Source organism: Cynocephalus volans, chromosome 9 (genome assembly GCF_027409185.1).
Source record: "Cynocephalus volans isolate mCynVol1 chromosome 9, mCynVol1.pri, whole genome shotgun sequence".
Lineage (NCBI taxonomy): Eukaryota > Metazoa > Chordata > Mammalia > Dermoptera > Cynocephalidae > Cynocephalus > Cynocephalus volans.
The window spans coordinates 1,914,928-1,938,800 of NC_084468.1; the positions used below are offsets into that span (position 1 = coordinate 1,914,928).

Here is a 23,873-nt window from a genome sequence, read left to right on the forward strand (position 1 = left end):
GTGAGCACAGATACGTGTGTGTTTCTGTGAGTGTGCACTGGCGTGTCAGAGCACGTATGTGACAGTGTGAGAATGTGAATGTGTACACATGGGTGGTCTTCAAAAAGTTCATGGGAAGATTCGTATCATCTTTTAATTTCATGTTATCATGAACGTTTTGAAGCACCCTCGTATGGGCCTGGGTGTGCACCTGTGTGAGCGAGGGCACACGTGTGTGTGCACGTGCCCACGAGCGTGAGCGCGCTCAGAAGCTCGATGACACCCGGCCCCGCCCCTGCAGGAGTGGGCGCTGCTGTCCCTCCGCAGCGGGGGACGGCTGCACAGACTCGCGCAGGTGTGGGGACCAGTGTCTCCTTTCCAGGTTGTGGAGCAGACAGAGGGGCACAAGATGACCAGACCAAGCGTCACGGTCCCCAGTGCTCCCTCTCATGTCCTGTCTGTTCCAAATAGGCCTTGACTGTCAGAGCGTCTGAGCAGAGGGCTCCAGCCTCGATAAAACCCCAGCCCAGCCTGGCCCTGACCCAGCGGCCACCAGACCTTAGCCCGCGGTGGCTTTCAAACCCGTTTCTAGAACGCATCACACTAGAGCCTCTGATTTTTTAAAAACATAATTTACTTGCCTATATTACCTGTGCATTCCTTTAAAATTGTATCCTGTCATGTTTTAATTTTAAATTAAATAATTTAAAGGTGAGATCCCAGGTGTGTTACATGTTAAAGACAGACCACCATTTGGGGATGCCTTGAACCCCAACCAATCTCGCTGCTTTTCAGAGCATTCTAGGCCAATCCATCCTCCCAGCCCGTCCCCTCCATCATCTAACGTGGCTTCCTAAGCACTCACCAATTTGGGGGTGTGCCACTAGAGCCCCCCACAGCCCCTTTACAGAGGTCCAGGGAAGGGCCCAGTCCAGCCTGTGACAAGGTTGTCACTGGTCAGTCACCATGGCCAGGGGAGGGTTGGGACAAGTGTCAGGCAGATGACAAGAGCAGCTTTTGCACATGAGATGACATGCCCGCAAGCGCCTGCAACCATGGGAACTGCAGCGGTCTCTGCGGGTCACGCACGTGTACATGCATTGGGGTTCCCGTTCACACCCACATTTGTTCCAGGATGGTGGTGCTGTGAAACGCCCCTGGGTTTTGGAGTCAGCCTGTCCTGGATTTGAGTCCTGCTCCACTGTTGACCGGCCCTCTGACCATGGGCAAATCACCGTATGTCTCGGGTCCTCTGTGTTTCTTCCTATACAGTGGGAATGATCATGCCCCGGCGAGGACCGCAGATGGTGCGTGGACAGGGCCGGAGCCGGCCCCCAGCCAGGCTGCGGAGCTGCAGTGCTGTGCCACCAGATGCCACAGGCCTGGAGCACTGCAGACACAGCGCGGTGAGCTGACGGCAGAAACAAAGCAAGTCTCAGCGAGAGCCAGCAGCAGGGCTGGGCACAGCCGCCCTCGCCCTCCCACCCCTGCCGCCGCCTCCCGGGGCTCCTGTGCACATGCAGAGGGACGGCCCAGGGTGTCGGGGAGTCGCCGCAGGGCAGCAAGTACTCGCAGCTTGGTTCCAAGTACCGAAAGCAAACAGACGCTGGGTTTAGAAGCGTGAAACCCTGAAAATGGGCTCATTTCCCCACTCGCTCTAATTAAGCAGCATCATCGCTGACATCCTGGAGATGAGCCGATCCCGGGAAGAGCGAGTGTCCTCGTGTCTTTCATGCTCTCCCCACCCGTGGCTTCCTGCCCCAGCCACCTCAGCACGCAGGGGTCCTGCCTGCAGGGTCCTCCCATCTAGGGAGGCAGAAGCGATCCCACCGCCGCCTATGCCAGAGAGAGATCGTCACCGTGCAGCAGGGAGGGCTTCCTGGGGGAGGCGGCACAGCCTGAGCAGAGGTGTGGCCCCACCTGTCCCCAAGGCCACACAAGCCCCAGGGTCTACAGCACCTCCCAGCTGCAGCCGCTGTGCCCTGGAGCTCTGCTCCTGGCCCGCCCTTCTGGCCCCAGAGTCGGCTCCCAGGAAAACCGGCATGTGAGACCACACCCCCCACACCCACCTTTAATGAGGCCAGGCAATGGCCTGTGAAGGGGAAGGGGTCTGGCGAGCACCTGCTACAGGGTCCGGGGAGAGAGACAGCTGGCCCGAGCTGGGTGCTGGGCCCACAGCAGACCAGCAACACCCACCCACGAGGGGCTCTGGGCTGGTGACTGGCAAGGACTTCCGAGGGGACCCAGGCACGTAGCCACTGCCCCAGGGGGAAGTTAGTGTGGACCGAAGGCCCTCAGACACCAGCACCCCTGCGTGTGGGCAGGAGACCTCTGTTTCTTGTCTGTAAAAAGGCAAAGCAAAACCGCCACACGGGGTCCTCAGCAGAAGGACACTCCCAAGCACATGTGACAGGGTGGGCGTGGCAGCACTCAGGTCCTGGCACTGCAGGGCCTGGGCCTGTAGCAAGAGCTGAACCACAGCCTCCCCCAGGGCTAACTGTGAAGGGTATGGCGAAGAAGCTGAGGCCAATGGGCCAGGCCTCAGGGCCACAGGCTCCTTCCACCTGCCCTGTCAGAGGTCAGCCCTCTGGGGGGCCAGGCAGGAGGTGGGCATCAAGCCGGGCCCAGCCCTGGAGGGTCCGAGGGTTTGCCCACACTGGTCTGCAGGCACATCGCCTCCCAACAGAGTATCCACTGTGAAACGGCTGACCCTAGACGACCTGGGGCCTGTGCACCAGGCATCAGGACACCTGTCTCCCCCAGTCATCACTGTGATGGCCCAGAAGGGACCCAGTGAGCTTTAGTCCCCTGCCACACTGGGGGCAGCCAGGTGCCAGAAGCTCCAGTGGGCCCTCTTCAGCCAGGGGACACTCAGCAGAGCCCTGAGGGGCTAACAAAGTCCTCAGATGGGGGAGGACAGACAGCAGACAGAGAGTGGACAGGCCCAAGGGAGCCCACCGTCCCCACTGATGTCATCCTGTCCCGACGCCTGTAGACAGAAGCCTCAGTGAGCAGGATGCGCCTCGGCTCCATCAGAGCTGCCTCCCCCAGTCGCAGGCCAGCAGCTGTGCCCTGAGGGAACAATGGGTGACATCAGCTCAGGGAGGAAAGGCCACCCATGCTGTTGTCCCTGGAGCCCAGAGAGTGTAGACAGCGCTCTGGAAGGGCCCGGCAGCTCCCAGGTCCGTCTCGTGGGCTGTAAAAGGGGCATCAGAGGATGGGAGGCAATGGTGCCCGGTGACCAGCAGGTTGCGGGCCGAAGGTCACCTCCCGAGTTGCTGTGGTAATCCTATGGACCCGCAGCCAACCTGGCAGGTCCTGTCTGTCCACCAGGCCCTGAGCCCATCTGCCCTGTCCAGCTCTGACCATTGGTGAGGCTACAACGCTGCTCACTGATGGCCCCCAGGAGATGTCTCCCAAAGCCGGGGGTCTGGGGGGTGCAGCAGAGACAGGTGGGAACACTTGTCCCTGGGGCCCAAAGCAGCTGCTGACTCCCACGGCTCACTGAGTCTCTTAAGAAGTCAGCTCCCTGGGCTGGCCTCACCCCCCATGCTGCAGGCTGGGGGGCAAGCCGGGCATGGCTTTGCAGCGCTCACCTAGCCCCTCGCTGCCCCGCTTGAGGCCAGGCACACACCCCTCCCCTCAGCCAAGGAGTCTGGTTCTAACGGGCCCAGGCCTGGCACATGACCCAGCTCTTAAAAAGCTCCCATTATTATGGATCAGAACCTGATCTTTACATTATTACTTCTTAATTACAGATGCCATACATGTGCACTCTAAAAAATTAGGAAATGTAGATAAGCAAAACGGGTACACACACACAAACATACTCACAAATAAACACACACATACATGCACACATGTATATACACACATGCATGCACACGCATGCATACATATATACACATACACACAAGTATACACACACATACACACACACATACACACATACACATCTATCGCTGCCACGTGAGCAGAGGAACTTCTGTCACCTTTCTTGTATCACACCTTCCAGACTTCTTCTGAGCGTTTGCTGCTTTTAAAAGCTCTGAACAGGAGCCACTATGGCTGGTGAATCTTGGGGCAGCGGGTGAACTTGCTGGTGGACCATGTCCTGCTCTCCCTTCTGCACCAACGTCAGCAATTTAAACCCATTCTCTCTTGTTTTGCCACAGTGACAATGGCAGGAGGCACTCTGCTTTGGAGAAATGGCTGTTCAGGCTGGAATTTCCCGGGTCCCATGGGGTAGATGAAAATGATTCCTGGGGACACTGCTGGGGCCACCCAGCTCTCACCTCGTGCCCTCAGCTCAGCTCAGAAGGAAACCCCCTCCCCTCCCTACCTTACCAAGCAGGCTCCACTGCAGCTCAAAGCCCCTGGCATCCACCCCATAGCTGTGGAGTACGCTGATGCCCGAAGGCACAGGGAGTTTGGCCGGAATTAACCTTGGTTGACATCAACACTTCCCCGGAGTGCCTGGGCTAATAAGTGTTCAGGGGGCTGTGGCCCTGCTCCAGGGACTGTGGGGAGAGGGGAACAGATGGCTGTACCTTGAGGTGCAGCACAGCAGGCCTGGACCCTGCCCAGTCCCCTTCTCCTGGGGCTGACCCCAAGCAAGGCAGCACCCCCCACAGATGTCCACATGCCCCATACACCCAGGTGAGGATGGGGACCCTGCCTGAGGGGTTCAAATTCATCTGTGCTGGGAAAGCAGGGGCTGGGCCACTACCAGCACATCTTTGGCGCTGCACTGGGTTGACAGGCAGCAGGTCAGGGCAGGGCCCAGCATAGGCTGGGCTGCAGGGGCAGAAGCCGGTGGGAGAGAATCAGGACATGAGAGGCTGAACATGAGTCTTGATGTTCCCTTGGACGTCCTCTGAGACCTGCCTCCTCCAGCCCTTGGCCCCACCTCACTTTCACTGGGCCAAGGGCCAGTGCATTTGCCCCAGCAAGCTGGATGACAATGGAAACACTGGCAGAGCCTCCCATGGGCTCGTCTAAGGCACTACATGGGACTGTACTATGGTGGCTAGGTGCAGAAGGGACAGGGAGGGACATCATAGCATAGAGGGGATAATGGCATAAGGAGCAGATAAGGACCAGAGGCGGAAGAGCCAGAGACGGTCTAGAAGCAGGGCCTCTGTCGGATGGAACATGATGGCAGGGAGGAGGGAAGCCAGCCTGGGGGAGGATTGGCTGGGCTGGGTCAGGTCACCAAGGTTGATGCCAAGAGGCAGGGAGAACAGGGAGCCCTGGAGAGTCCTGAGCAGAGGACTGTATGGTGTCATCAGCACTTGTCGGGGGTCAGGAGGATGGCAGAGACGAAGGATCCCGCAGCATGGAGGCAAACAAACTCTCCCACTGATGAAACAAGACATGGGTAACTGAATAGAAACACATCTACAAAGAAATGGAATTTGTAGTTAAAAACCTTCCCACAAAGAAAGCTCCGGGCCCAGATGGCTTCACCAATGTAGTCTATCTAATATTTAAGACAGAAATAATGCCAATTCTACACAAACTCGTCTAGAAAATTAAAAAGGTGGGAATGTTCCCCAACTCATTTTAGGATCCCAGCATTACTCTGACAACCAAGCTAGAAATGGGCATTAGAAGAAAAGAAAACCACCGCCCAACGCTCCTCACAAACATAGATGCAAAATTCTTAGCAAAATTTTAACAAGTCAAAGCCAGCAATGTATTAAAAGGATAACACCTCATGCCAAGTATGGAACGCCCCAGGAATGCAAGGTTGGCTTAACATCTGAACATCAATCGATATGATTTATCACATTAACAGACTAAAACGGAAAAGCTATATGACTATCCCAAAAGATGAAGAAAAAGCATTTGAGAAAATCCATCTATTCTTGATCAAAGTTTTCAGCAAACTGGGAACAGGAGCAAACCTCCTTTTTATTTTGGAAGATATAGGACATCTATGAAAATCCTCTAGCTCATGTCACAGTGGCAGATACTGAATGCTCTGGAACACGGCAAAGTTGTCCTATGTCATCACTTCTATTCAACATTGTACTGGAGGTTCTGGCTCACTAAAAAAATGCAAGAAAAAGAAATAAAGGACATCCAATTGAAGAGAAGGAGTAAAACTGTCTTTATTCTCAGATGACAAGATCATTGAGGCAGAAAATCTAATAAAATCTTCAGAAAACAAAACAAAAAAACTACCAAAACTAATAAGGTGAGTTCAGCAAGGTTGTAGGATAAAACATCAATGTACAAAAACCAAATTTTTTCTGTATATTAGCAGTGAACAATTGGAAATTGAAATTACAAAAAAAAAAAAAAAAAAAAAAAACCTCTTTAAATAGTATCAAAAAATATAAAGTACTTATGGATAAACCAGACAAAAGATGTACAAAGATGTACAATAAGACCATAAAACAATGAGGAGAAAAATTAAATACCTAAATAAATGGAGAGATATATTGTGTTCATGAATCAGAAGACTCAATATTATTAAGATGTTAATTCTTCCCTAATTGATATAGGGATTCCACATAATCCCAATCAAAATCACAGCAGGCTTTTTTTTTTCCTGAAAAAATTGACAATCTGGTGCTAAAATTCATACGGAAACACAAAGGATGCAGAATGACCAAAACAACTTTGAAAAAGAAGAAAAAAGTTGAAGATTTACACTACCTGACTTTAAGGCTTATTATGAGACTACCATGTTCAAGAGAGTGGGGTATTGGTGTCAGAATAGGTGAACAGATCAATAGAAAGACTAGAGAGTCCAGAAATAAACCCACACAAATTTGGCCAACTGATTTTTGACAAAGGTACAAAGGCAATTCAGTGTAGAAAGGACAGTCTTTTCCAACAAATAATTCTGGAATAATAGGCTTTCCTTATGCAAAACAAATCAAAACTTTGATCCACGCCTCACAGCATATACAAAATTTAACTCTAAATGGAATCAGACATAAATGTAAAACCTAAAAGCATAAGAAATCCAGAGAAAACACAAGAAAAACCTTTGTGATTTGGGATTATGAAAATAATTCTTAGATATGATGCCAAAATCACAAACAATCCATAAAATAAAAAATTGAAAAATTGGACTTCATCAAAATTAAGAACTTCTGCTCTTCAGAAGATACTGTCAGAATGAAAAGACATGCCACCAAGTAGGAAGAAATATTTTCAAATCACATATCCAATAATGGACTTATATCCAGAATATTTAAAGAATTCTCAAAATTCAATATGGAAACAAACAAACCAATTGAAAGAAACAGCAAAAGATCTGAACAGACACTTTACCAAAGAACATGTACTGATGGCAAATAGAACAGGAAAAGATGCTCAACATCGTTATTTCTTAGGGAAATGCAAATTAAAACCACAATGAGATAGCACTTCATACCTATCAGAATGGCTAAAGCTAAAAAGACCGACCATACTAAGTGTTGACAAGGAGATGGAGGAACTGGAACTCTCATGTAATGCCACTTATTGTATGCAATTATATTTCCATAAAGCTGTTTAAAACTATTTTTAAGATACCAGGTGGCCACGTCACCACCATGTGTACATGCTACCACCTAGGATGTTGTTTCTCCTCTCAGAGAAATATCTCCTGGCCACCCTGCCAGACAAAGCTCTCTGAGAATCCCTGCCACCCTCACATCCTCGGCTCTCCTCTCGTTCCCCTGCTCCCTCCCAGGCCCTGGGCCTGCACAGATCCTCTATCTGGCACCTTTCCTGCAGCCCATTCCCTTCATTCCAGTCTCAGCAAATGCCACCTCCTGGGGGAAGCCTTCCCTGATTGCTCTCACTAACGGAGCTGCCCATTGGCACTCTCTGTGCTATGAAACAATCCTAATTTCTCCCTGGCACTGGCTGGAGGACCGGACGGGGAGTGTGAGGGCAAGAGGATGGTGAGGAACTCTTTCAGTATAGCTTGAGCCACCAGTGAGGACAATGGCACTAGCAGGGAAGGGGCAGGGATGGGATGGTGCAGGAAGGCATTAGGGGTCTGGGGTGCAGTGAGGAGGCCAGGCTGGAGAAGCCCGAGTCATGGGGACGAGGGTGCCTGTGGGGCTGGGAGCTGGCTGGGATCACAGTGGGGGCAGATGAGGCTGGCGGGGCTGTTGTGGGTGACCCTTGGCCAGGCCTCTCTCCCCCCAGAGCACAGCCATGCCCGGTGCATCCTCTCCAGCTCTGAACAGGCTGTGAATGAGCAGGAGGCCCAGCAGCAAGAAGGGCGGCACCCCTGTCGGTCCCCCCTTGCCTGAGCGCCTACTGAATTCGGCAATCCACTCAGGGGCCTAGGGGTTGTCACTGTCCCTTGTGGGGTTCCAGTGACTCAGGGGTCACTGCTCGCTGAGGTTGTACAGTTGGTGCTGGTGAGGGGCTCTGGGGAGAACAGCCCTGCTCTCTCTCTGGCTCTGGTCTCGTCCCCATATCACCCTGTGTCAGCCCACAAAGCCTCATCACTTATGAACGATTGACTGGGTGACAGTCATTATGCCTAATCTGTTTTTCAAGAGTCTAATTAATTCCAGTCCTCCTCTATTTTTAAACCGCTCAATCATTCTTGTTTTTCCTTCCAGGGCATGAAGTGGGTGGGAGGCTTTAGCGTCCCTGGCAGGGCCTGGGGGACACATGCTATGGGACCGGTGGTTGCAAAGGCCAGGCTGGCACCCAGAGCTGGTCCTGGGTGGCTCTGGTGGAAACAGCAGCGGTATGTGCATCCCAGTGAGAAAGGGGGAGGCCCGAGGGGCAGGACCAGCTTCCGAGGTCACACAGTCAACTGCTCAAGTCCCAGACCAAGTCACCCTGTGACCTCCATTGCGGAAGGGTCCTCTGCCAAGCCCGGCAGCACTGGCAGCCCTTCCACCTGGAGGCCCCCATGTCCTCTGAGCCCAGGAGAACCCAGTGACGGGGGTCAGGCTGGGAGACAGCTGCTGTGCGTCGTGGGTCACTGAGCGGTGAGCCCGCCTAGGCGGCACGCTGTGCCAGCCACTCCCACGCCTTGACCCGCTCCCTCTTACCTCTGAAGGTCCAGCTCAGGACTGACACACCGGGGCCTCCTCCAAAAGCCCGACGGCCAGCACCAGAAGCTGCGGCTGTCAGTCCCACTGTGGCAGAGGGAGCACCTCCTTCCAGACCACCGAGGCCAGAGGACAGCAGTGGCCCTTGGACAAGGCCCCACCCAGGGCAGGGCTGAGTCAGGGCAGGGAGTGGCTGGCCCCGGTGCCACTGCCGCGCGGGGAGGCCGCTGCAGGAACAAAGCAGGTCGGAAGTGCCAGCCAGCCCCGGCGGCTCACGCTCGGCCGTTCCTTCCCAGGAGTGCCAGCCATGTCCCTAGGCTGGACTGAGGCTGCATCTCCCCCCGCACCCCTGCACGGCCTGGAGGGACCCCAGACCGATCCCCAGCAGTTGCCTCCTTATCAGGAAGAGGGTGGACAGGACCGGGGCACCCCAGGGCCACAGCACAGAGGAGGGCGAGGTGCCCACTGGAGAGGAGCCAGGCGGGAGGAACAAGCCAAGGCACGGGCCAGCCACTGGTCAGCACAGGGACAGAGGACCACAGGAAGGCCTGCTGTCACCCCATTCAGCCGACACACTGCCACGGGGGCTGAGAATGGGGGCAAGGGGTGCAGGAAACAGTGAAATCGGTGACGGGGCAGGGAGGCAACATCGGGGCTGCTAACAGCAAGGACCGCGAGGAGCGGTCACAGCCGAGTGACGTGAGGACCAAGGGCGCCAGTGACGGCAAGCCGCGAAGACACCAAGGGCCACGGCGACTCTCCACCTGCAGAGCGCTGCTTCCCTTAAAGACGCCGCGTGAGCTGGGACTCTTGTCAGCCCACTTTGCAGACAACAAGACTGAGGTTCAGGCCACTCGCCAGCCCATGGGTGCCATCTTTTCTCCCTGCCGCTGTCCCCACGTTTGCAGAAGGAGCACACACCTCTGGTCACTCTGTCCCAAGAGGCGAGGAGGTGCCACGTCCCAGAGATTCCCCCAGAAGATATGCCCCTGGCGCCAACTGTCTGCCACCACCAAGCCCCGGAAGGAAGGAGCACCGAGTGTCAGCACCTCAGCAGCCCAGGGAAGAGCCTCGGCCTCCCTCCCGTGCCCAGCACCCAAGGGTGCACAGCCAGGGAGGCCCACGGAATGTGCGACAGGGAGCGGGGGTCGCCAGCCCGACCCGAATGTAGCCACAGCGACGAATAATGCTGAGGAGGCCCGGCCTTCCGAGTGGGACAAACGGTGACAGTTCTGAGACCTCCCTGAGGCTTAGAGACGCTCTGAAGTCAGGACAGCCATACGCGGTAAAAAAAAAAAAAAAAAAAGGAATAAAAGCTGCTCATAAGATTTGAGATGATTTTATTTCCTTCTTTTATTCTTTTTTACATTCTCCAAAGTTTCTACAATGAACAGAAACCGCATTTATAATTAGCAGAAAGAGGGACTCAGTGTTCCCTTTTACAGAAGGCAGAGGCTGGCAACACTTCAGGACGTCCCCGGAAGGGACACAGGCCGGGCGCCAGCGGCTTCTGTCCTTAGTAACTGACTGACCCGGCTTCAAGAGTGCGGAAGGTCCTGGCCCACTGAGGTGACGTCGGACAGGAAAACAAGCTTTTTTAAAAATGTCAACTTTTCCAAAAAAGGTTCATCTGTGACCGCTGAAAGGGGAAGAAAGAAGCCAGTAAAAGGAAGACAGCTGAAGGACATAGGCTCCAGAACATTCCCATCGATGGGGCTGATTCATCTGTGTCTGCCGTGGGCAACGTCCAGCCACTCTGGGTGACGGAACCGGTGGGATCGGGGGGACCTGGGGAAATGCCCCAGAGAGCGGCTTCTCCTGGCTGGGTCCCTCGTTCCACCAGCCGCTGCCGATCCGCTTCCCAGCCTGCGCTGGTCCCCCTGGCAGGTGCCCCGGCCCCGCCCTCCAACTGGAGGCCATCTGCTACCTGACCAGAAGCACACGCTCCAGGTGTCTCGGGGCATCTGGCCTCACAGCAGGTCCGTCGCCTCAGCTCCGTGCGCTTCCTTTATCAGGAGCACGCAGAGGTCTGACTGCCACCTGGGACCAGAAGCCCATGAGCGCAGGGCCACGCCACACGTCACAGGAGCTGCAGAGCCACCTGCTGGACGAGGGGTCCCACAGTCAAATCAGGATGACAGCACCAAGTCCAGGGCACCGTGAGACAGCGGATCGGGCTCAGGCTGCCGACAGGAGCTGGAGGCGACCAACCCTTCCAAGCACTTTGAAGTAAGGCAATGTCAACCTCTTGGTCTCAGTCTCTGCATCTACAAAATGGGAGGAAAAACCACACCCACACCTGTGCATGAGACCGGCTGCTTCACTGTGAAGCCTCGCACGCACGTGACTTTACACCAACCAGACTTCCTGACATCTCGCCGTGCGCATTTTAGCAATCTTTCTGCCTGTGTGAAGCTGCCTTTTGTGTCTGCTTAACAATACCTGCTGCCTTGCCACCTCTATACTGGTGTGCGGCTACACTCTGTGACGACAGGCCCCATCTGTCTTGTTTCTTGGTGGGTCTCCAGCACCTGACTCAGGAACCCAGAAATGTGCTTGCGACACAAATGATGAGTGAGTGAGTGAAAGAATGACACTCCTGGTGTACGTACTGCCCATGGATGGGACAGGCGCCAGCTGCTGTCGTCTGCTGACATGACCCCCCAGCTCCCTCTGAGTACAGTGCTGGCTCCTGGCACCGCTGTCCAAGGTCTTGGACCAAATGCATGGTGGTCCCAATTGCCTGGCCACCTGCCATGTGCTTTCCTCCCAGGATCCTCTGCACCTTCCAGCAATGCTTCCTTGGGAGATGAGACAGACTCTTGAGGCCACCTTGCAGGCTCCCTTTCCCTTTCTTCCTTTTCTCGGCTGAGCTTCTGTGTAGGTGCTGAGCTGATGAGGCCTGCAAAGCTGAGGTGTGATGTGAAGAGCTGTGTGCTCGCGGGAGGAGGTTCCACATGGGGGGCGTCCACTGGCTGTCACCTGCCCAAACAGCACAAAAAAGGGCAGGTCAAAAACTGAAAACTCCCCCATCCTGTGAGAAAATGTGTGACAGTTTCAGATCAACCTTGCAGAAAAATGACTCACTTACGGGTGGACTGAATCTGAGGCCCTGAGGAAGAAAGCCATCCAGCAGCCTTTTAGAAAAGAATTCATCCCATTTGATGTGGCCACGACGCTGGGACTGCATCTCAAAAACAGACTTATCACAAATAGGAGAGGACGCTTACTTGGGGCTGCTCACTGTAGCACCGTCTGTAATAATAAAAGTCCAAAAACAACCCCAAAGCCAAAGCCAGCAACAGGGCCTGACTGAGCACGCGCTGGTCCAGCCACACGGGGGTGCGTCCTACGCAGCTGGAAAGTGGAGACATCTCTAGAAAGTACGATGGAGCAGGAACGCAAGGCAGAGGAAGGGCAGCGGGGGCCTTTACCAAATACGGGGGGGACAACACGCGTAAGCATCTGTATATTCTGCCTACGTATCTTCACCTATAGTTTTAAAACTTGAAAAATCGAGCTGGCCGGTTAGCTCCCTTGGTTAGAGTGTGGTGTTGTAACTTCAAGGTCAAGGGTTCGGATCCCATACTGGCCAGCAGCAAAACAAAATTGAAAAATAAACTACAAAAACGTAAAAACTGTCCTCTTCAGGGGCAGGGGAGAGTAAGGCTCCTTTGGACAGACTTCTCTGGGTACATCTTAGTCTGTGGATTTGACTGGGAACCGTGCAAATATTCCACATGATTATAAAACTGCGTGAAATGTAACCAGCATCGCTGTACATCTGAGGCTGAATGAAACAAACTAACTTGCTGCGAGTAAAACTGGTGGCATAACCTCAAGGAGAGGGACAATTTCAAGTGACTTTAAAGCAATCAATTGACTGTATATTCTAGCGGGATGTGCTCTAAGCACAAAACTGTTAAAAAATCTCAGGCCGCATCAAGGGTTGGCAAGGACGAGGTGAGACTGGACCCCTCGTGCACAGCTGGGGGGATGTAAATGCAGCCACCGTGGAAAACAGTCTGGCAGTTCCTCAAAAAGTGAAGCACAGAGTCACCACGTGATCCACGTGACCCACCAGTTCCACTTCCAGACAGATCCACAAAAGAGCTGAAAACGTGTCCACACGAAAACCTGCATGCAACCTGTCACAGCGTGTTATTCTTCACAGCCAAACAGGAGGAGCACCTGACACCCACCGACCGGTGAGTGGGCAAACAGAAGGTGGCCTGGCCCCACTTATCATTATTATTATTATGTTATTCAGCCACTGAGAGAAACGAAGTTCTGACTTATGCTTTCACGTGGATGAAGTCTGGAAACATGATGCTCAGCAGGAGCGCGACAGAAAAGGTCACATAATGTGTGACTCCGTCCAGAAGGAAGGTCCAGAAGCAGCGAGTCCGTGAGGCAGAACGGGGATTAGAGGTCGCCAGGGGCTGGGGGAGGGAGGGCAGAACCCCCAGCCCCCCCAGCCTGGGCACAGAGGCCTCGAGCTCTGCACGGAAAGCATGAAGGCCGAGCAGCCCTGACAGCCCCGGGCATCTGTCCAGCTCCTGCTCACACTGCCCAGGAGGACCGTGGCCACGTGCTGCCCCAGGGAGGACAAGGCACAGGAAGAAGGAGGCATTGTCCCTGCACCCAGACACCCATCCCCCTGGCGTGAGGACACCCCTCCTAGGCCCGCCCAGGCCATTGTTCAAAGGAGGCTCTCACTGCCTGCACCTGTCCTCTCCCTGTCCCCCTCCTGCTGCCCACCCCTCTGTGCCCACCTCCCATGGCTCCTGGGGGGTTTCTCCAGCCTCCAGTTGAGTCCCCTCCCCTCCTTGCTTTGTTAAAGAGGCCTGTGGGCACGGCTCCATCCAGGGTGGGAGCCCCGCGGGCAGGGTCCTGGCAAGAGGGCCCGTCATCTGACAGTCCAATGGCCAAGCAAGAACCACAAAGGCTGGGCCACACCTCCGTGTCCCTCCCCATCTTCTTTGTTAAGGACGAAGCAGGCACATGATGGGCGCTGGGTCAACGCTTCTTGAATCTGCTTTGTTTGGGATAAATCCAGAGCAGTGGGGAGCACAGAAGAGAGAGGGGCCTCGGTCTAAGGAAATGTGCATGTGCCAGGGTCCTGCGGCCCCACCCTGCTGCCTCGAGCCCCTCAGGGAGAAGAGAGGGCAGCACAGCCCCCCACTTCCCCGACACAGGGAGAGGAGGAGAGTCCCGGGAGGGGCAGGGGCCCTGGGAACGCTGCCTGAGAGTTTGCCCGAGGGTGGTCTGGGGATCCCACCGTGGCTCCTGGGACTCAAGCTCACTGCTGAGGGTCGTGCCCCTCGGTTCAGCCTGTGTGAGCTGAGCAGCCACGGTGGCAGCAAAGAGAAGTGAACGGCACACTCACACGTGGCCCAGGGCGAGCAGAGGCGGTAGCGCCATGCCCGCCGCCACTGCCCGGCCCTCCCTACGCGGATGAGCCACAACAGCAAAGGGGCTGGACCGAGGGCTTCACTGTGCCCATGTCCCCGGGAAGGTGATGTCAGAAACAGGGAGGTGGGGGCCCGCAGGGGGACAATTCTTTTCCTGCAGGGCGGGTGCCTCCCCTGCCGCCCACCCCCTCCTTCCCGCTCATGCAGTCCACTGGCCTGGGCCTGGGCCTGCACCTGCCGGGGGCCGGAAGCCCCCCTGCACACATTCCCATCCTCTGAGAATCAGCCATCACCACGTGCCCCAGGTGCAAAGAGGACTCCCGGGTGCCCAGACAGAACCGGCTCTTACCTGGAGCCCGGCGGGCGCTGAGGCTGCCCCTGGACCGAGGGCTCCTCCTGCTCACTTGCCACCGTGGTCTCTCCTCGTGACCCGTTCGCTGTGTCCACCTGGGAACCTGAGGCATGTGCCAGGCACTTGTTGGCAGAAGGGGCTTTGGGATCCTGCCTGTCAGAGGCGTCTTCTGAGGGCAGGTGGGATTGGGGGGCCAGCCGGGCCTCATCCAGTCTCTCGGGGCCCTTGTCACTGGCCTTGGCTAAGCCGGTGGGGTAAGAGGCACTGACGATGCTTCCAGGGCTGCACTTCTCCCGCAGACGCTCCGCAGCGTCCTCCCTGCCGTCCCCGCAGCTCCCGCAGCACACGCAGGAATTGAGGAGGCAGGTGGTGGCCGCAGAGCTGAGTTTGTGGGGGCCACCATCTGTCCCTTGGGCCACGGGCTCTGCTTCGGAAGTACCGCAGCCTGGGGCTTCCTGGGTGGCGCTGGCAGAGTCCAGGCAGGTGGGTGATTTGGGATTGAAGATGACCGTGGCCGAGAGCTTCATGCCCCCTGTCCGGTGGGCGATCATCTCGGCCGTCTCGGCACCATCCGCTCGCGCCTCCCAGCCGTCCAGGTGCAGCTGAGAGTCCAGGCAGGTGCAGGAGCCAGAGCCCGCCAGGCCGGCCACCCACGCCGCGTCGTCCACGACGTTGTTGTTGCTCACGTCCTCCTCCTTCTGTGTGGCACGTGCACCAAGCGCCACCTCCCTGCCCTGCAGGCCCTGCCCTCTCTCCTGGGGGCCTGCATGGGGGCCGCCCGGGGACTCTTCATGCACGTCGTCCATGAAGAACACCCGCTCCTCTTCGTCACCACCTGACGGCAGCCGCACCCTGCCTGGAGACGCCTCCCCACGGGGGCTGCTCTCAGCCCCTGGCCTGTGCGCAGGGGACTGGCAGGCACTGGGCGGCGAGAGCAGGGACGACATCTCGTCCCCAGCCCTGTGGACCATGCGGCTGAGCTGCTCCAGTTCCTGGTCATCGTACTGCATGGAGCAGGCCAGCTCTGCCTCCGGGTCTGGGGCCTTGGCTGACAGCGGCTCCTCGGCGGGGAGGGGTGTGGGAAAGGCGGGTGCCAGGGCCGTGGGCACCTGCACGTCAGCCCGGAGGGGGAACTCCACCTCTTGGGAAATGCAGAGGTTCCGTTCCAGCGTGTGCAGCTCCTCCTCGGTCAGCGTCTGCAGCAAATCCCTGCGAGGTCAAGACAGAAAACAAGAGTGACGGTCTGAAAGGCCACGCCAGCCTCCCCGGCCAAGAGTGGACACAGTGCCCTGAAGTCTGCACCAGCAGAAACAAAACCAGGTGTTGAATGCTTGCGACCGAACTCACACGGCACCAGGACGTTTCCTCCAGTACGACATGGGTCACAGCGTCCTGAGCAGCTTGGACCCACCCACATGCCTCAGCTGACAGCTCTGCTCACCCCAGGCCCTCGCGAACACTGGGCATCTAAACCGTCTCCTGCCGGTGAGTGCGTACGGTGTCTCGTTGCTTTAAACTGCTTTAGCCTGATGACTAACAAAGCTGAACGGCAGCCCGCCTCTCCTCAGCCCTGAGGTGTCTTCTGTGCCAAGCGCCGACTCAAGTCCTTTGCCCGTTTTTAATCAGGTCGTCTGTCCTTCCTTACTGGTGGACAGGCATTCTTTACATGCCTTGGATGGCACTCGTGGCTGCGTATGTCCCCACCTCTCTGGCCTGCCTTGTCATTCTCTTCATGGTGTCTTCTGATGGACTGAAGGTTTCAATTTTTAATAAAGTCCAGTAAGTCACATTTTTTCTTTATGGCTAGTGCTTTTGTGTCCTGTTTAGGAAATCTTTGCCTACTCCAGAGTCACAAAAATGTTCTCCTCAATTTTTTTCTCTAGAATCTTTATTGCTTTACTTTTCACATTTATGTCTGCACTCTATCTGGAGTAGATTTTTGTATACGATTGTGGTAGGGATCCAGATACCAGTGAATACCCCGTGAGACACTTTTTTCTCCTATGGACATCTATCAACTCAGCCCGTTTACTGGGGAAAAAACAACCGTTCCCCACTGTTCTGCAGTGTCACATGTCATAAATCAGGGAACCATACATGTCTGTTTCTTGACTTTCTATTCCGCTGAATGGGTAGAAAGCCATCCTTGCACACATCTGTCAGCATTATTGTAGCTTTACAAAAGAAAGTATCGCCAGCTTTGTTCCTTTTTTACCAAGTACACTTAACGGAAATGCATACATATATTCACCAAGAGGCAAACATAAGGATGGTCACAGCCGCACTATTTGTGGAAACTACCCAAAGGCCATCAATACTAGCATAAATAAATAATGTTCTGTTCCTTCTTCTTGGCTATTCCAGGTCCCTTGCATTTCCATATGAATTTAGAATCACTCTGCCAATTTCTGCAAAGAAAAAGAAAAGAAAAACACCTCCTGGGATTTTGGTTGAGATTGCACTGCATTTAAAGATTATTGGATCTGACAAAGGATTAATATCCAGAATATATAAGGAACTCAAACAACTTTACAAGAAAACAAGCAACCCAATTAAAAAATGGGCAAAAGAGCTAAGTAGGCATTTCTCTAAGGAAGATATACAAATGGCCAACAGACATATGAAAAAATGCTCAACATCACTCAGCATCCGGGAAATGCAAATCAAAACCACACTGAGATACCACCTAACCCCAGTTAGGATGGCTAAAATCCAAAAGACCCTGAACGATAAATGCTGCCGAGGGTGCGGAGAAAAAGGAACTCTCATACATTGTTGGTGGGACTGCAAAATGGTGCAGCCTCTATGGAAAATGGTATGGAGGTTCCTTAAACAATTGCAGATAGATCTACCATATGACCCAGCTATCCCACTGCTGGGAATATACCCAGAGGAATGGAAATCATCAAGTCGAAGGTATACCTGTTCCCCAATGCTCATTGCAGCACTCTTTACAATGGCCAAGAGTTGGAACCAGCCCAAATGTCCATCATCAGATGAGTGGATACGGAAAATGTGGTACATCTACACAATGGAATACTACTCAGCTATAAAAACGAATGAAATACTGCCCTTTGCAACAACATGGATGGACCTTGAGAAATTATATTAAGTGAAACGAGTCAGGCACAGAAAGAGAAATACCACATGTTCTCACTTATTGGTGGGAGCTAAAAATTAATATATAAATTCACACACACACACACACACACACACACACACACACACAAAAAAAAGGGGGGGGAGAAGATATAACAACCACAATTACTTGAAGTTGATATGACAAGCAAACAGAAAGGACATTGTTGGGGGGGAGGGGGGAGGGAGGGAGGTTTTGGTGATGGGGAGCAATAATCAGCCAAAATGTATATCGACAAAATAAAAATTAAAAAATAAATAAATAAATAAATAAATATTAAATGTTCCACTTCCTGGATATGGAGTTGTTTTCTATTTATTTAGTCTTTTAAAATTTATGTTGATTAATTAAAGCCATATATGACAAACCCACTGCCAATATCATCCTGAATGGGGAAAAGCTGAAAGCTTTTCCTTTAAGAACAGGCACTAGACAAGGATGCCCACTCTCACCACTCCTATTCAACATAGTGTTGGAAGTACTAGCCAGAGCAATCAGAGAAGAGAAGGAAATAAAGGGCATCCAGATTGGAAAAGATGAAGTCAAACTGTCCCTGTTTGCAGATGACATGATCCTATATATCGAACAGCCTAAAACCTCTACAAACAAACTCTTGGAATTGATAAATGATTTCAGCACAGTAGCAGGATACAAAATCAACACACAAAAATCAGTAGCATTTCTTTTCTCCAATAGTGAACATGCAGAAGGAGAAATCAAGAAAGCCTGCCCATTTACAATAGCCACCAAAAAAATAAAATACTTAGGAATTGAGTTAACCAAGGAGGTGAAAAATCTCTATAATGAGAACTACAAAACACTGCTGAGAGAAATTAGAGAGGATACAAGAAGATGGAAAGATATCCCATGCTCTTGGATTGGAAGAATCAACATAGTGAAAATGTCCATACTACCCAAAGTGATATACAAATTCAATGCAATCCCCATCAAAATTCCAAAGACATTTTTCTCAGAAATGGAAAAAACTATCCAGACATTTATATGGAACAATAAAAGACCACGAATAGCCAAAGCAATGCTCAGCAAAAAAAATAAAGCTGGAGGCATAACACTACCTGACTTTAAGCTATACTACAAAGCTATAATAACCAAAACAGTATGGTACTGGCATAAAAACAGACACACTGACCAATGGAATAGAATAGAGAATCCAGAAATCAACCCACACACTTACTGCCATCTGATCTTTGACAAAGGCACCAAACCTATTCACTGGGGAAGGGACTGCCTCTTCAGCAAGTGGTGCTGGGATAACTGGATATCGATATGCAGGAGAATGAAACTAGATCCATACCTCTCACCGTATACTAAAATCAACTCAAAATGGATTAAGGATTTAAATATACACCCTGAGACAATAAAACTTCTTAAAGAAAACATAGGGGAAACACTTCAGGAAATAGGACTGGGCACAGACTTCATGAATACGACCCCAAAAGCACGGGCAACCAAAGGAAAAATAAACAAATGGGATTATATCAAACTAAAAAGCTTCTGCACAGCAAAAGAAACAATTAAAAGAGTTAAAAGACAACCAACAGAGTGGGAGAAAATATTTGCAAAATATACATCTGACAAAGGATTAATATCCAGAATATATAAGGAACTCAAACAACTTTACAAGAAGAAAACAAGCAACCCAATTAAAAAATGGGCAAAAGAGCTAAGTAGGCATTTCTCTAAGGAAGATATACAAATGGCCAACAGACATATGAAAAAATGCTCAACATCACTCAGCATCCGGGAAATGCAAATCAAAACCACATTGAGATACCATCTAACCCCAGTTAGGATGGCTAAAATCCAAAAGACTATGAATGATAAATGCTGGCGAGGCTGCGGAGAAAAAGGAACTCTCATACATTGTTGGTGGGACTGCAAAATGGTGCAGCCTCTATGGAAAATGGTATGGAGGTTCCTTAAACAATTGCAAATAGATCTACCATACGACCCAGCCATCCCACTGTTGGGAATATACCCAGAGGAATGGAAATCATCAAGTCGAAGGTATACCTGTTCCCCAATGTTCATCGCAGCACTCTTTACAATAGCCAAGAGTTGGAACCAGCCCAAATGCCCATCATCAGATGAGTGGATACGGAAAATGTGGTACATCTACACAATGGAATACTACTCAGCTATAAAAACGAATGAAATACTGCCATTTGCAACAACATGGATGGACCTTGAGAGAATTATATTAAGTGAAACAAGTCAGGCACAGAAAGAGAAATACCACATGTTCTCACTTATTGGAGGGAGCTAAAAATTAATATATAAATTCACACACACACATACACACATACACACACAAACCGGGGGGCGGGGAGGAAGAAGATATAACAACCACAATTATTTGAAGTTGATACAACAAACAAACAGAAAGGACATTGTTGGGGGGGGGGAGGGAGAAGGGAGGGAGGTTTTGGTGATGGGGAGCATTAATCAGCTACAATGTATATCGACAAAATAAAATTAAAAAAAAAAAAAAAAAAAAAGACTAAAATCATAAAAAAAATAAAAAAAATAAAAAAAATAAAAAAAATAAAATTTATGTTGATAACATTTTATAACTTTCAGTGGTGGCCTTAGACATCTTTGATTTAGGCTTAAGTATTTAAAATTTACTGATACTATAATAGAGGGTATTTTATTTTAATTTGGATTTGTTTATTGCTGGCATATAGAAAGACCATTTATTTCTGTATACTGATCTTTCATCCAGTGACCTTGTGAAATCTATTTATTATATCTAATACCTTAAAGATTTTTCTGGATTTCCTAGGTACTTGATCATATTATCTATATATAATGACAATTTTATTTCTTCTTTTCCAGTCCTGTATGACTTTTGAATTTTCCTTTTATTCTTGCCGTATTGCACTGGCCAGACCACCCACACAATGTTAAGTGGGAGTGGTGAGCAGCACACATCTCTATCTCATTCCCAGTCTCAGGGATGTTTGTTGTAGCACACGCGCGCACACACATGCACACGCACATGCACACGCACACACACACACACACGCACACGCACGCACGCACGCACACGCACACACATGCACGCACGCACACACGCACACACATGCACGCACGCACACATGCACACGCACGCACACACGCACACGCACGCACGCACGCACACGCACACACACAATGTCTGTACCTATATCTATCTATGTATCTTATCAGATTAGGAAATCTCCTTTATATTCCTAGTTTGCTAAGAGATGTTTTCATCATAAAATAGGTATTGAATTTTTTCAAATGCTTTTTCTATATCTTTCAAAATTATATAATATTTCTCCCTCTTTTCAAAATGTGGCAAAACATTGTTTCGATTTTCAAATATCAAACCAATCTTGCATACCTGGAATAAGTTTCTCCTGGTCTTGATATATTATCCTATTTATATATGGTTGGATTTTATTTGCAAGTATCTTTTTAAGGGTATTTGCATCTACGTTCATGAAAGATTGTTCCTTATAACTGTTCCTTATAATATCCTGGTCAGGTTTTACTGTCAAGATTATACTCTCATTTAAAAAAAAAAAAAGAGCTAGAAAATGTTATCTCTTTTTTTATTCTCTGAGTTTATATAAGAGTCGTGTTATTTCTTCCTTAAATGATTAGAACACATAAGGGAAGCCAACTGTGCCTGAAATTTATTTTGGGGGAAGGTTTTTAATTAATGGATTCAATTTCCTTAATAGATATTGGACAAAAAGATTTTCTATTTCTTCTCTGTCAGCTTTGGTTAGTTGCTCTTTTGGGGAAATTTATCCATTTCATTCAAATTATCAAGTGTACTGACTATCATGTAGTGATGTCCCCTTTCCATCATTATTGGTGATTTGTGTTTTATTTCTTTTCTTTTGGCTGGTCTTGCTATTTTATTTAATTAATTAATTAATTAATTTTATTAATCTTTTTTAAAGAACCAACTTTTGGCTTTGATTTTTCCCTACCGTATATTTGTTTTCTATTTCACTTATGTCAGTTCTTATTTTTATTTCTTTCCTCCCTGTTTCTTGAGTTATGATAAACTTACATTCTAGTCTCTTTAGATAAAATTTTGCATCATTAAGTTTCATCCTTTCTTCTGTTTTAATTTATAGCATTTAATGATACAAATTTCCCTCAAATCACTGCTTAAGCTTCATCTTAAAATTTTTAAATATATCATATCTTCATTATCATACAGTTCAAATTTCCACTTACCACTTCTGTGACCAATGAATTACTTAGAAGTGTATTATTTAATTTTCATGTACTTGGGGATTTTTTCAATTTCTGTTTGTTTGTTTTGATATCTGGCTTAATTCCACTGTGGTCAGAGAGTATACTCTGAATAATTTCTGTCTTTTGAGGTTCATTGTGTGGCTTTTTTTTAATGGTCTAACATATGATCAATCTTTAAAAATGGTCCATATGCATTTAAGAATGTGGATTCTGACAGTTATTAGTACACTGTTGTCAATTAGGTCAAGTTTCTTAGTTTTGCTATTCAGATTTCTTATATTCTCAAGGGCTTCTTCCTGCTAATTCCATCAGCTATAGAGAGATAAAGTCTCCTGCTGGTTTTGGATTTGTCGATTCCACCTTAATTTCTGTTATTTGCTTTATGTAAGTTTTAAAGCCGTGTTAGACGGCCCGTCCACACAGATCTGGGATGGTGACATCTTCCTGTCGGACTGCCCTGTCATCAGCAAGAAATATTTCTCTTTATCACTAGCAACGTTTCTTGCCGTAAGGTTTACTTGGACATAAGTGCAGCGAATTCGACTTTCCTGATTGGTGTTTGCATGGTTTACGCCGTCCCTTTCAACATGTTGTATATCCTTATATCCAGAATGTGTCTCTTGTCAGGCAAACACAGCTGCTGCTGTTTTCACCAAGCCTGGTATTCTTAGTTCTATGCTTGGACTATGTAGTCCACTTGCATTTAATGTAATTACTGATATACTTGTGGGCTTTTTTCCTATTTGGTCCATTTGTTTTATGTTCTTCTTTTCCTCCCTTCTTGCCTTATTTTGGATTTTTTTCCTTCTATGAATTTGCTGGTTATATATCTTCAATTATTATTTTAGTGTTATCCTAATATTATAGCAGGTATCCTTGATTTCAGTCTAAAATAAATAACTCATTTTATCACTTCTCTAATCTGCTAGAACCTTGCAACTTAATCCCATTTACCCCCTTTCTCTCCTTTCTGCCACTTCTGCCGTGAACTGTCGTGCTGTGTGTAAACTCCACGAGACATTACAATGACTGTTTTGTGCGGTCAGTGTCCATTTACATTAACCCACATAATGTTCTTCACTCTCTCTCGAATTTTCACATTTCCATCTGAGGTCACGTTTTCTTTTTCCTGAAGAACTCCAGTTAGTTTTTCTTTGTGTGCAGGGGCTGCTGCTAACAAATTTCTTCAGCTTTGTGTTTTGGAATAATTCATTATTTCACCTACATTTTTGAAGGATACTTGTGCTAGTTATAAAATTCCGGTTGGCAGCTCTTTTCTTTCAGCACTTTCAATATACATCATTTCATTACCTGCTGGCTTCCTTTGCTTTTGTGTTTTTTGAGAAGACGTTTCTTACGTTCCTTTCAAAGTAGTGTGTCCTTTCTCTTGCTGTTTTTCAGATTTTTTCTTTGTGTTAGGCAATTTTACTATGATACGTCTTGATATGTTTTGTGTATCTTGCTTTCGGTTTTCTTGAGCCTGCTCAATCTGTCAATAGAGATTTTTCATCAGTTTTGGAAAATTCTTGGCCATTATCTCTTTGAATTCTCTCTATTTCTGGAACTCCAATCACGTGCGTTGGACCTTCCAGGTATGCTGCGCGTCTCTTTTGCTGTTCTGTTTTTTTGTTGTCACTTACTTCTTCATTTTTCCCATTCTTTTCCCTCTCTGTGCTTCAGTGAGGGTCTCTTCTATTGAGCTG

General features: G+C 49.8%; 1 protein-coding gene across 2 annotated transcripts in view; it reads right to left on the reverse strand.

The window, feature by feature from the left end:
- The window catches only part of ZFYVE28 (zinc finger FYVE-type containing 28), a 128,593-nt gene that overhangs the window by 13,949 nt on the left and 90,771 nt on the right, over nt 1–23,873 (reverse strand). The window contains exons 8-9 of one of the 2 annotated variants that reach the window (XM_063108178.1): nt 14,766–15,977; nt 11,902–11,984 (exon numbers count right to left, since the gene is read on the reverse strand). In XM_063108178.1, the coding sequence (XP_062964248.1) occupies nt 11,981–11,984; nt 14,766–15,977 (1,216 nt within the window). In that variant the 3' untranslated portion in view covers nt 11,902–11,980. Of the gene's footprint in view, nt 1–11,901; nt 11,985–14,765; nt 15,978–23,873 lie in introns of those variants that run through there. The other variant, XM_063108177.1, reaches the window with a different exon arrangement.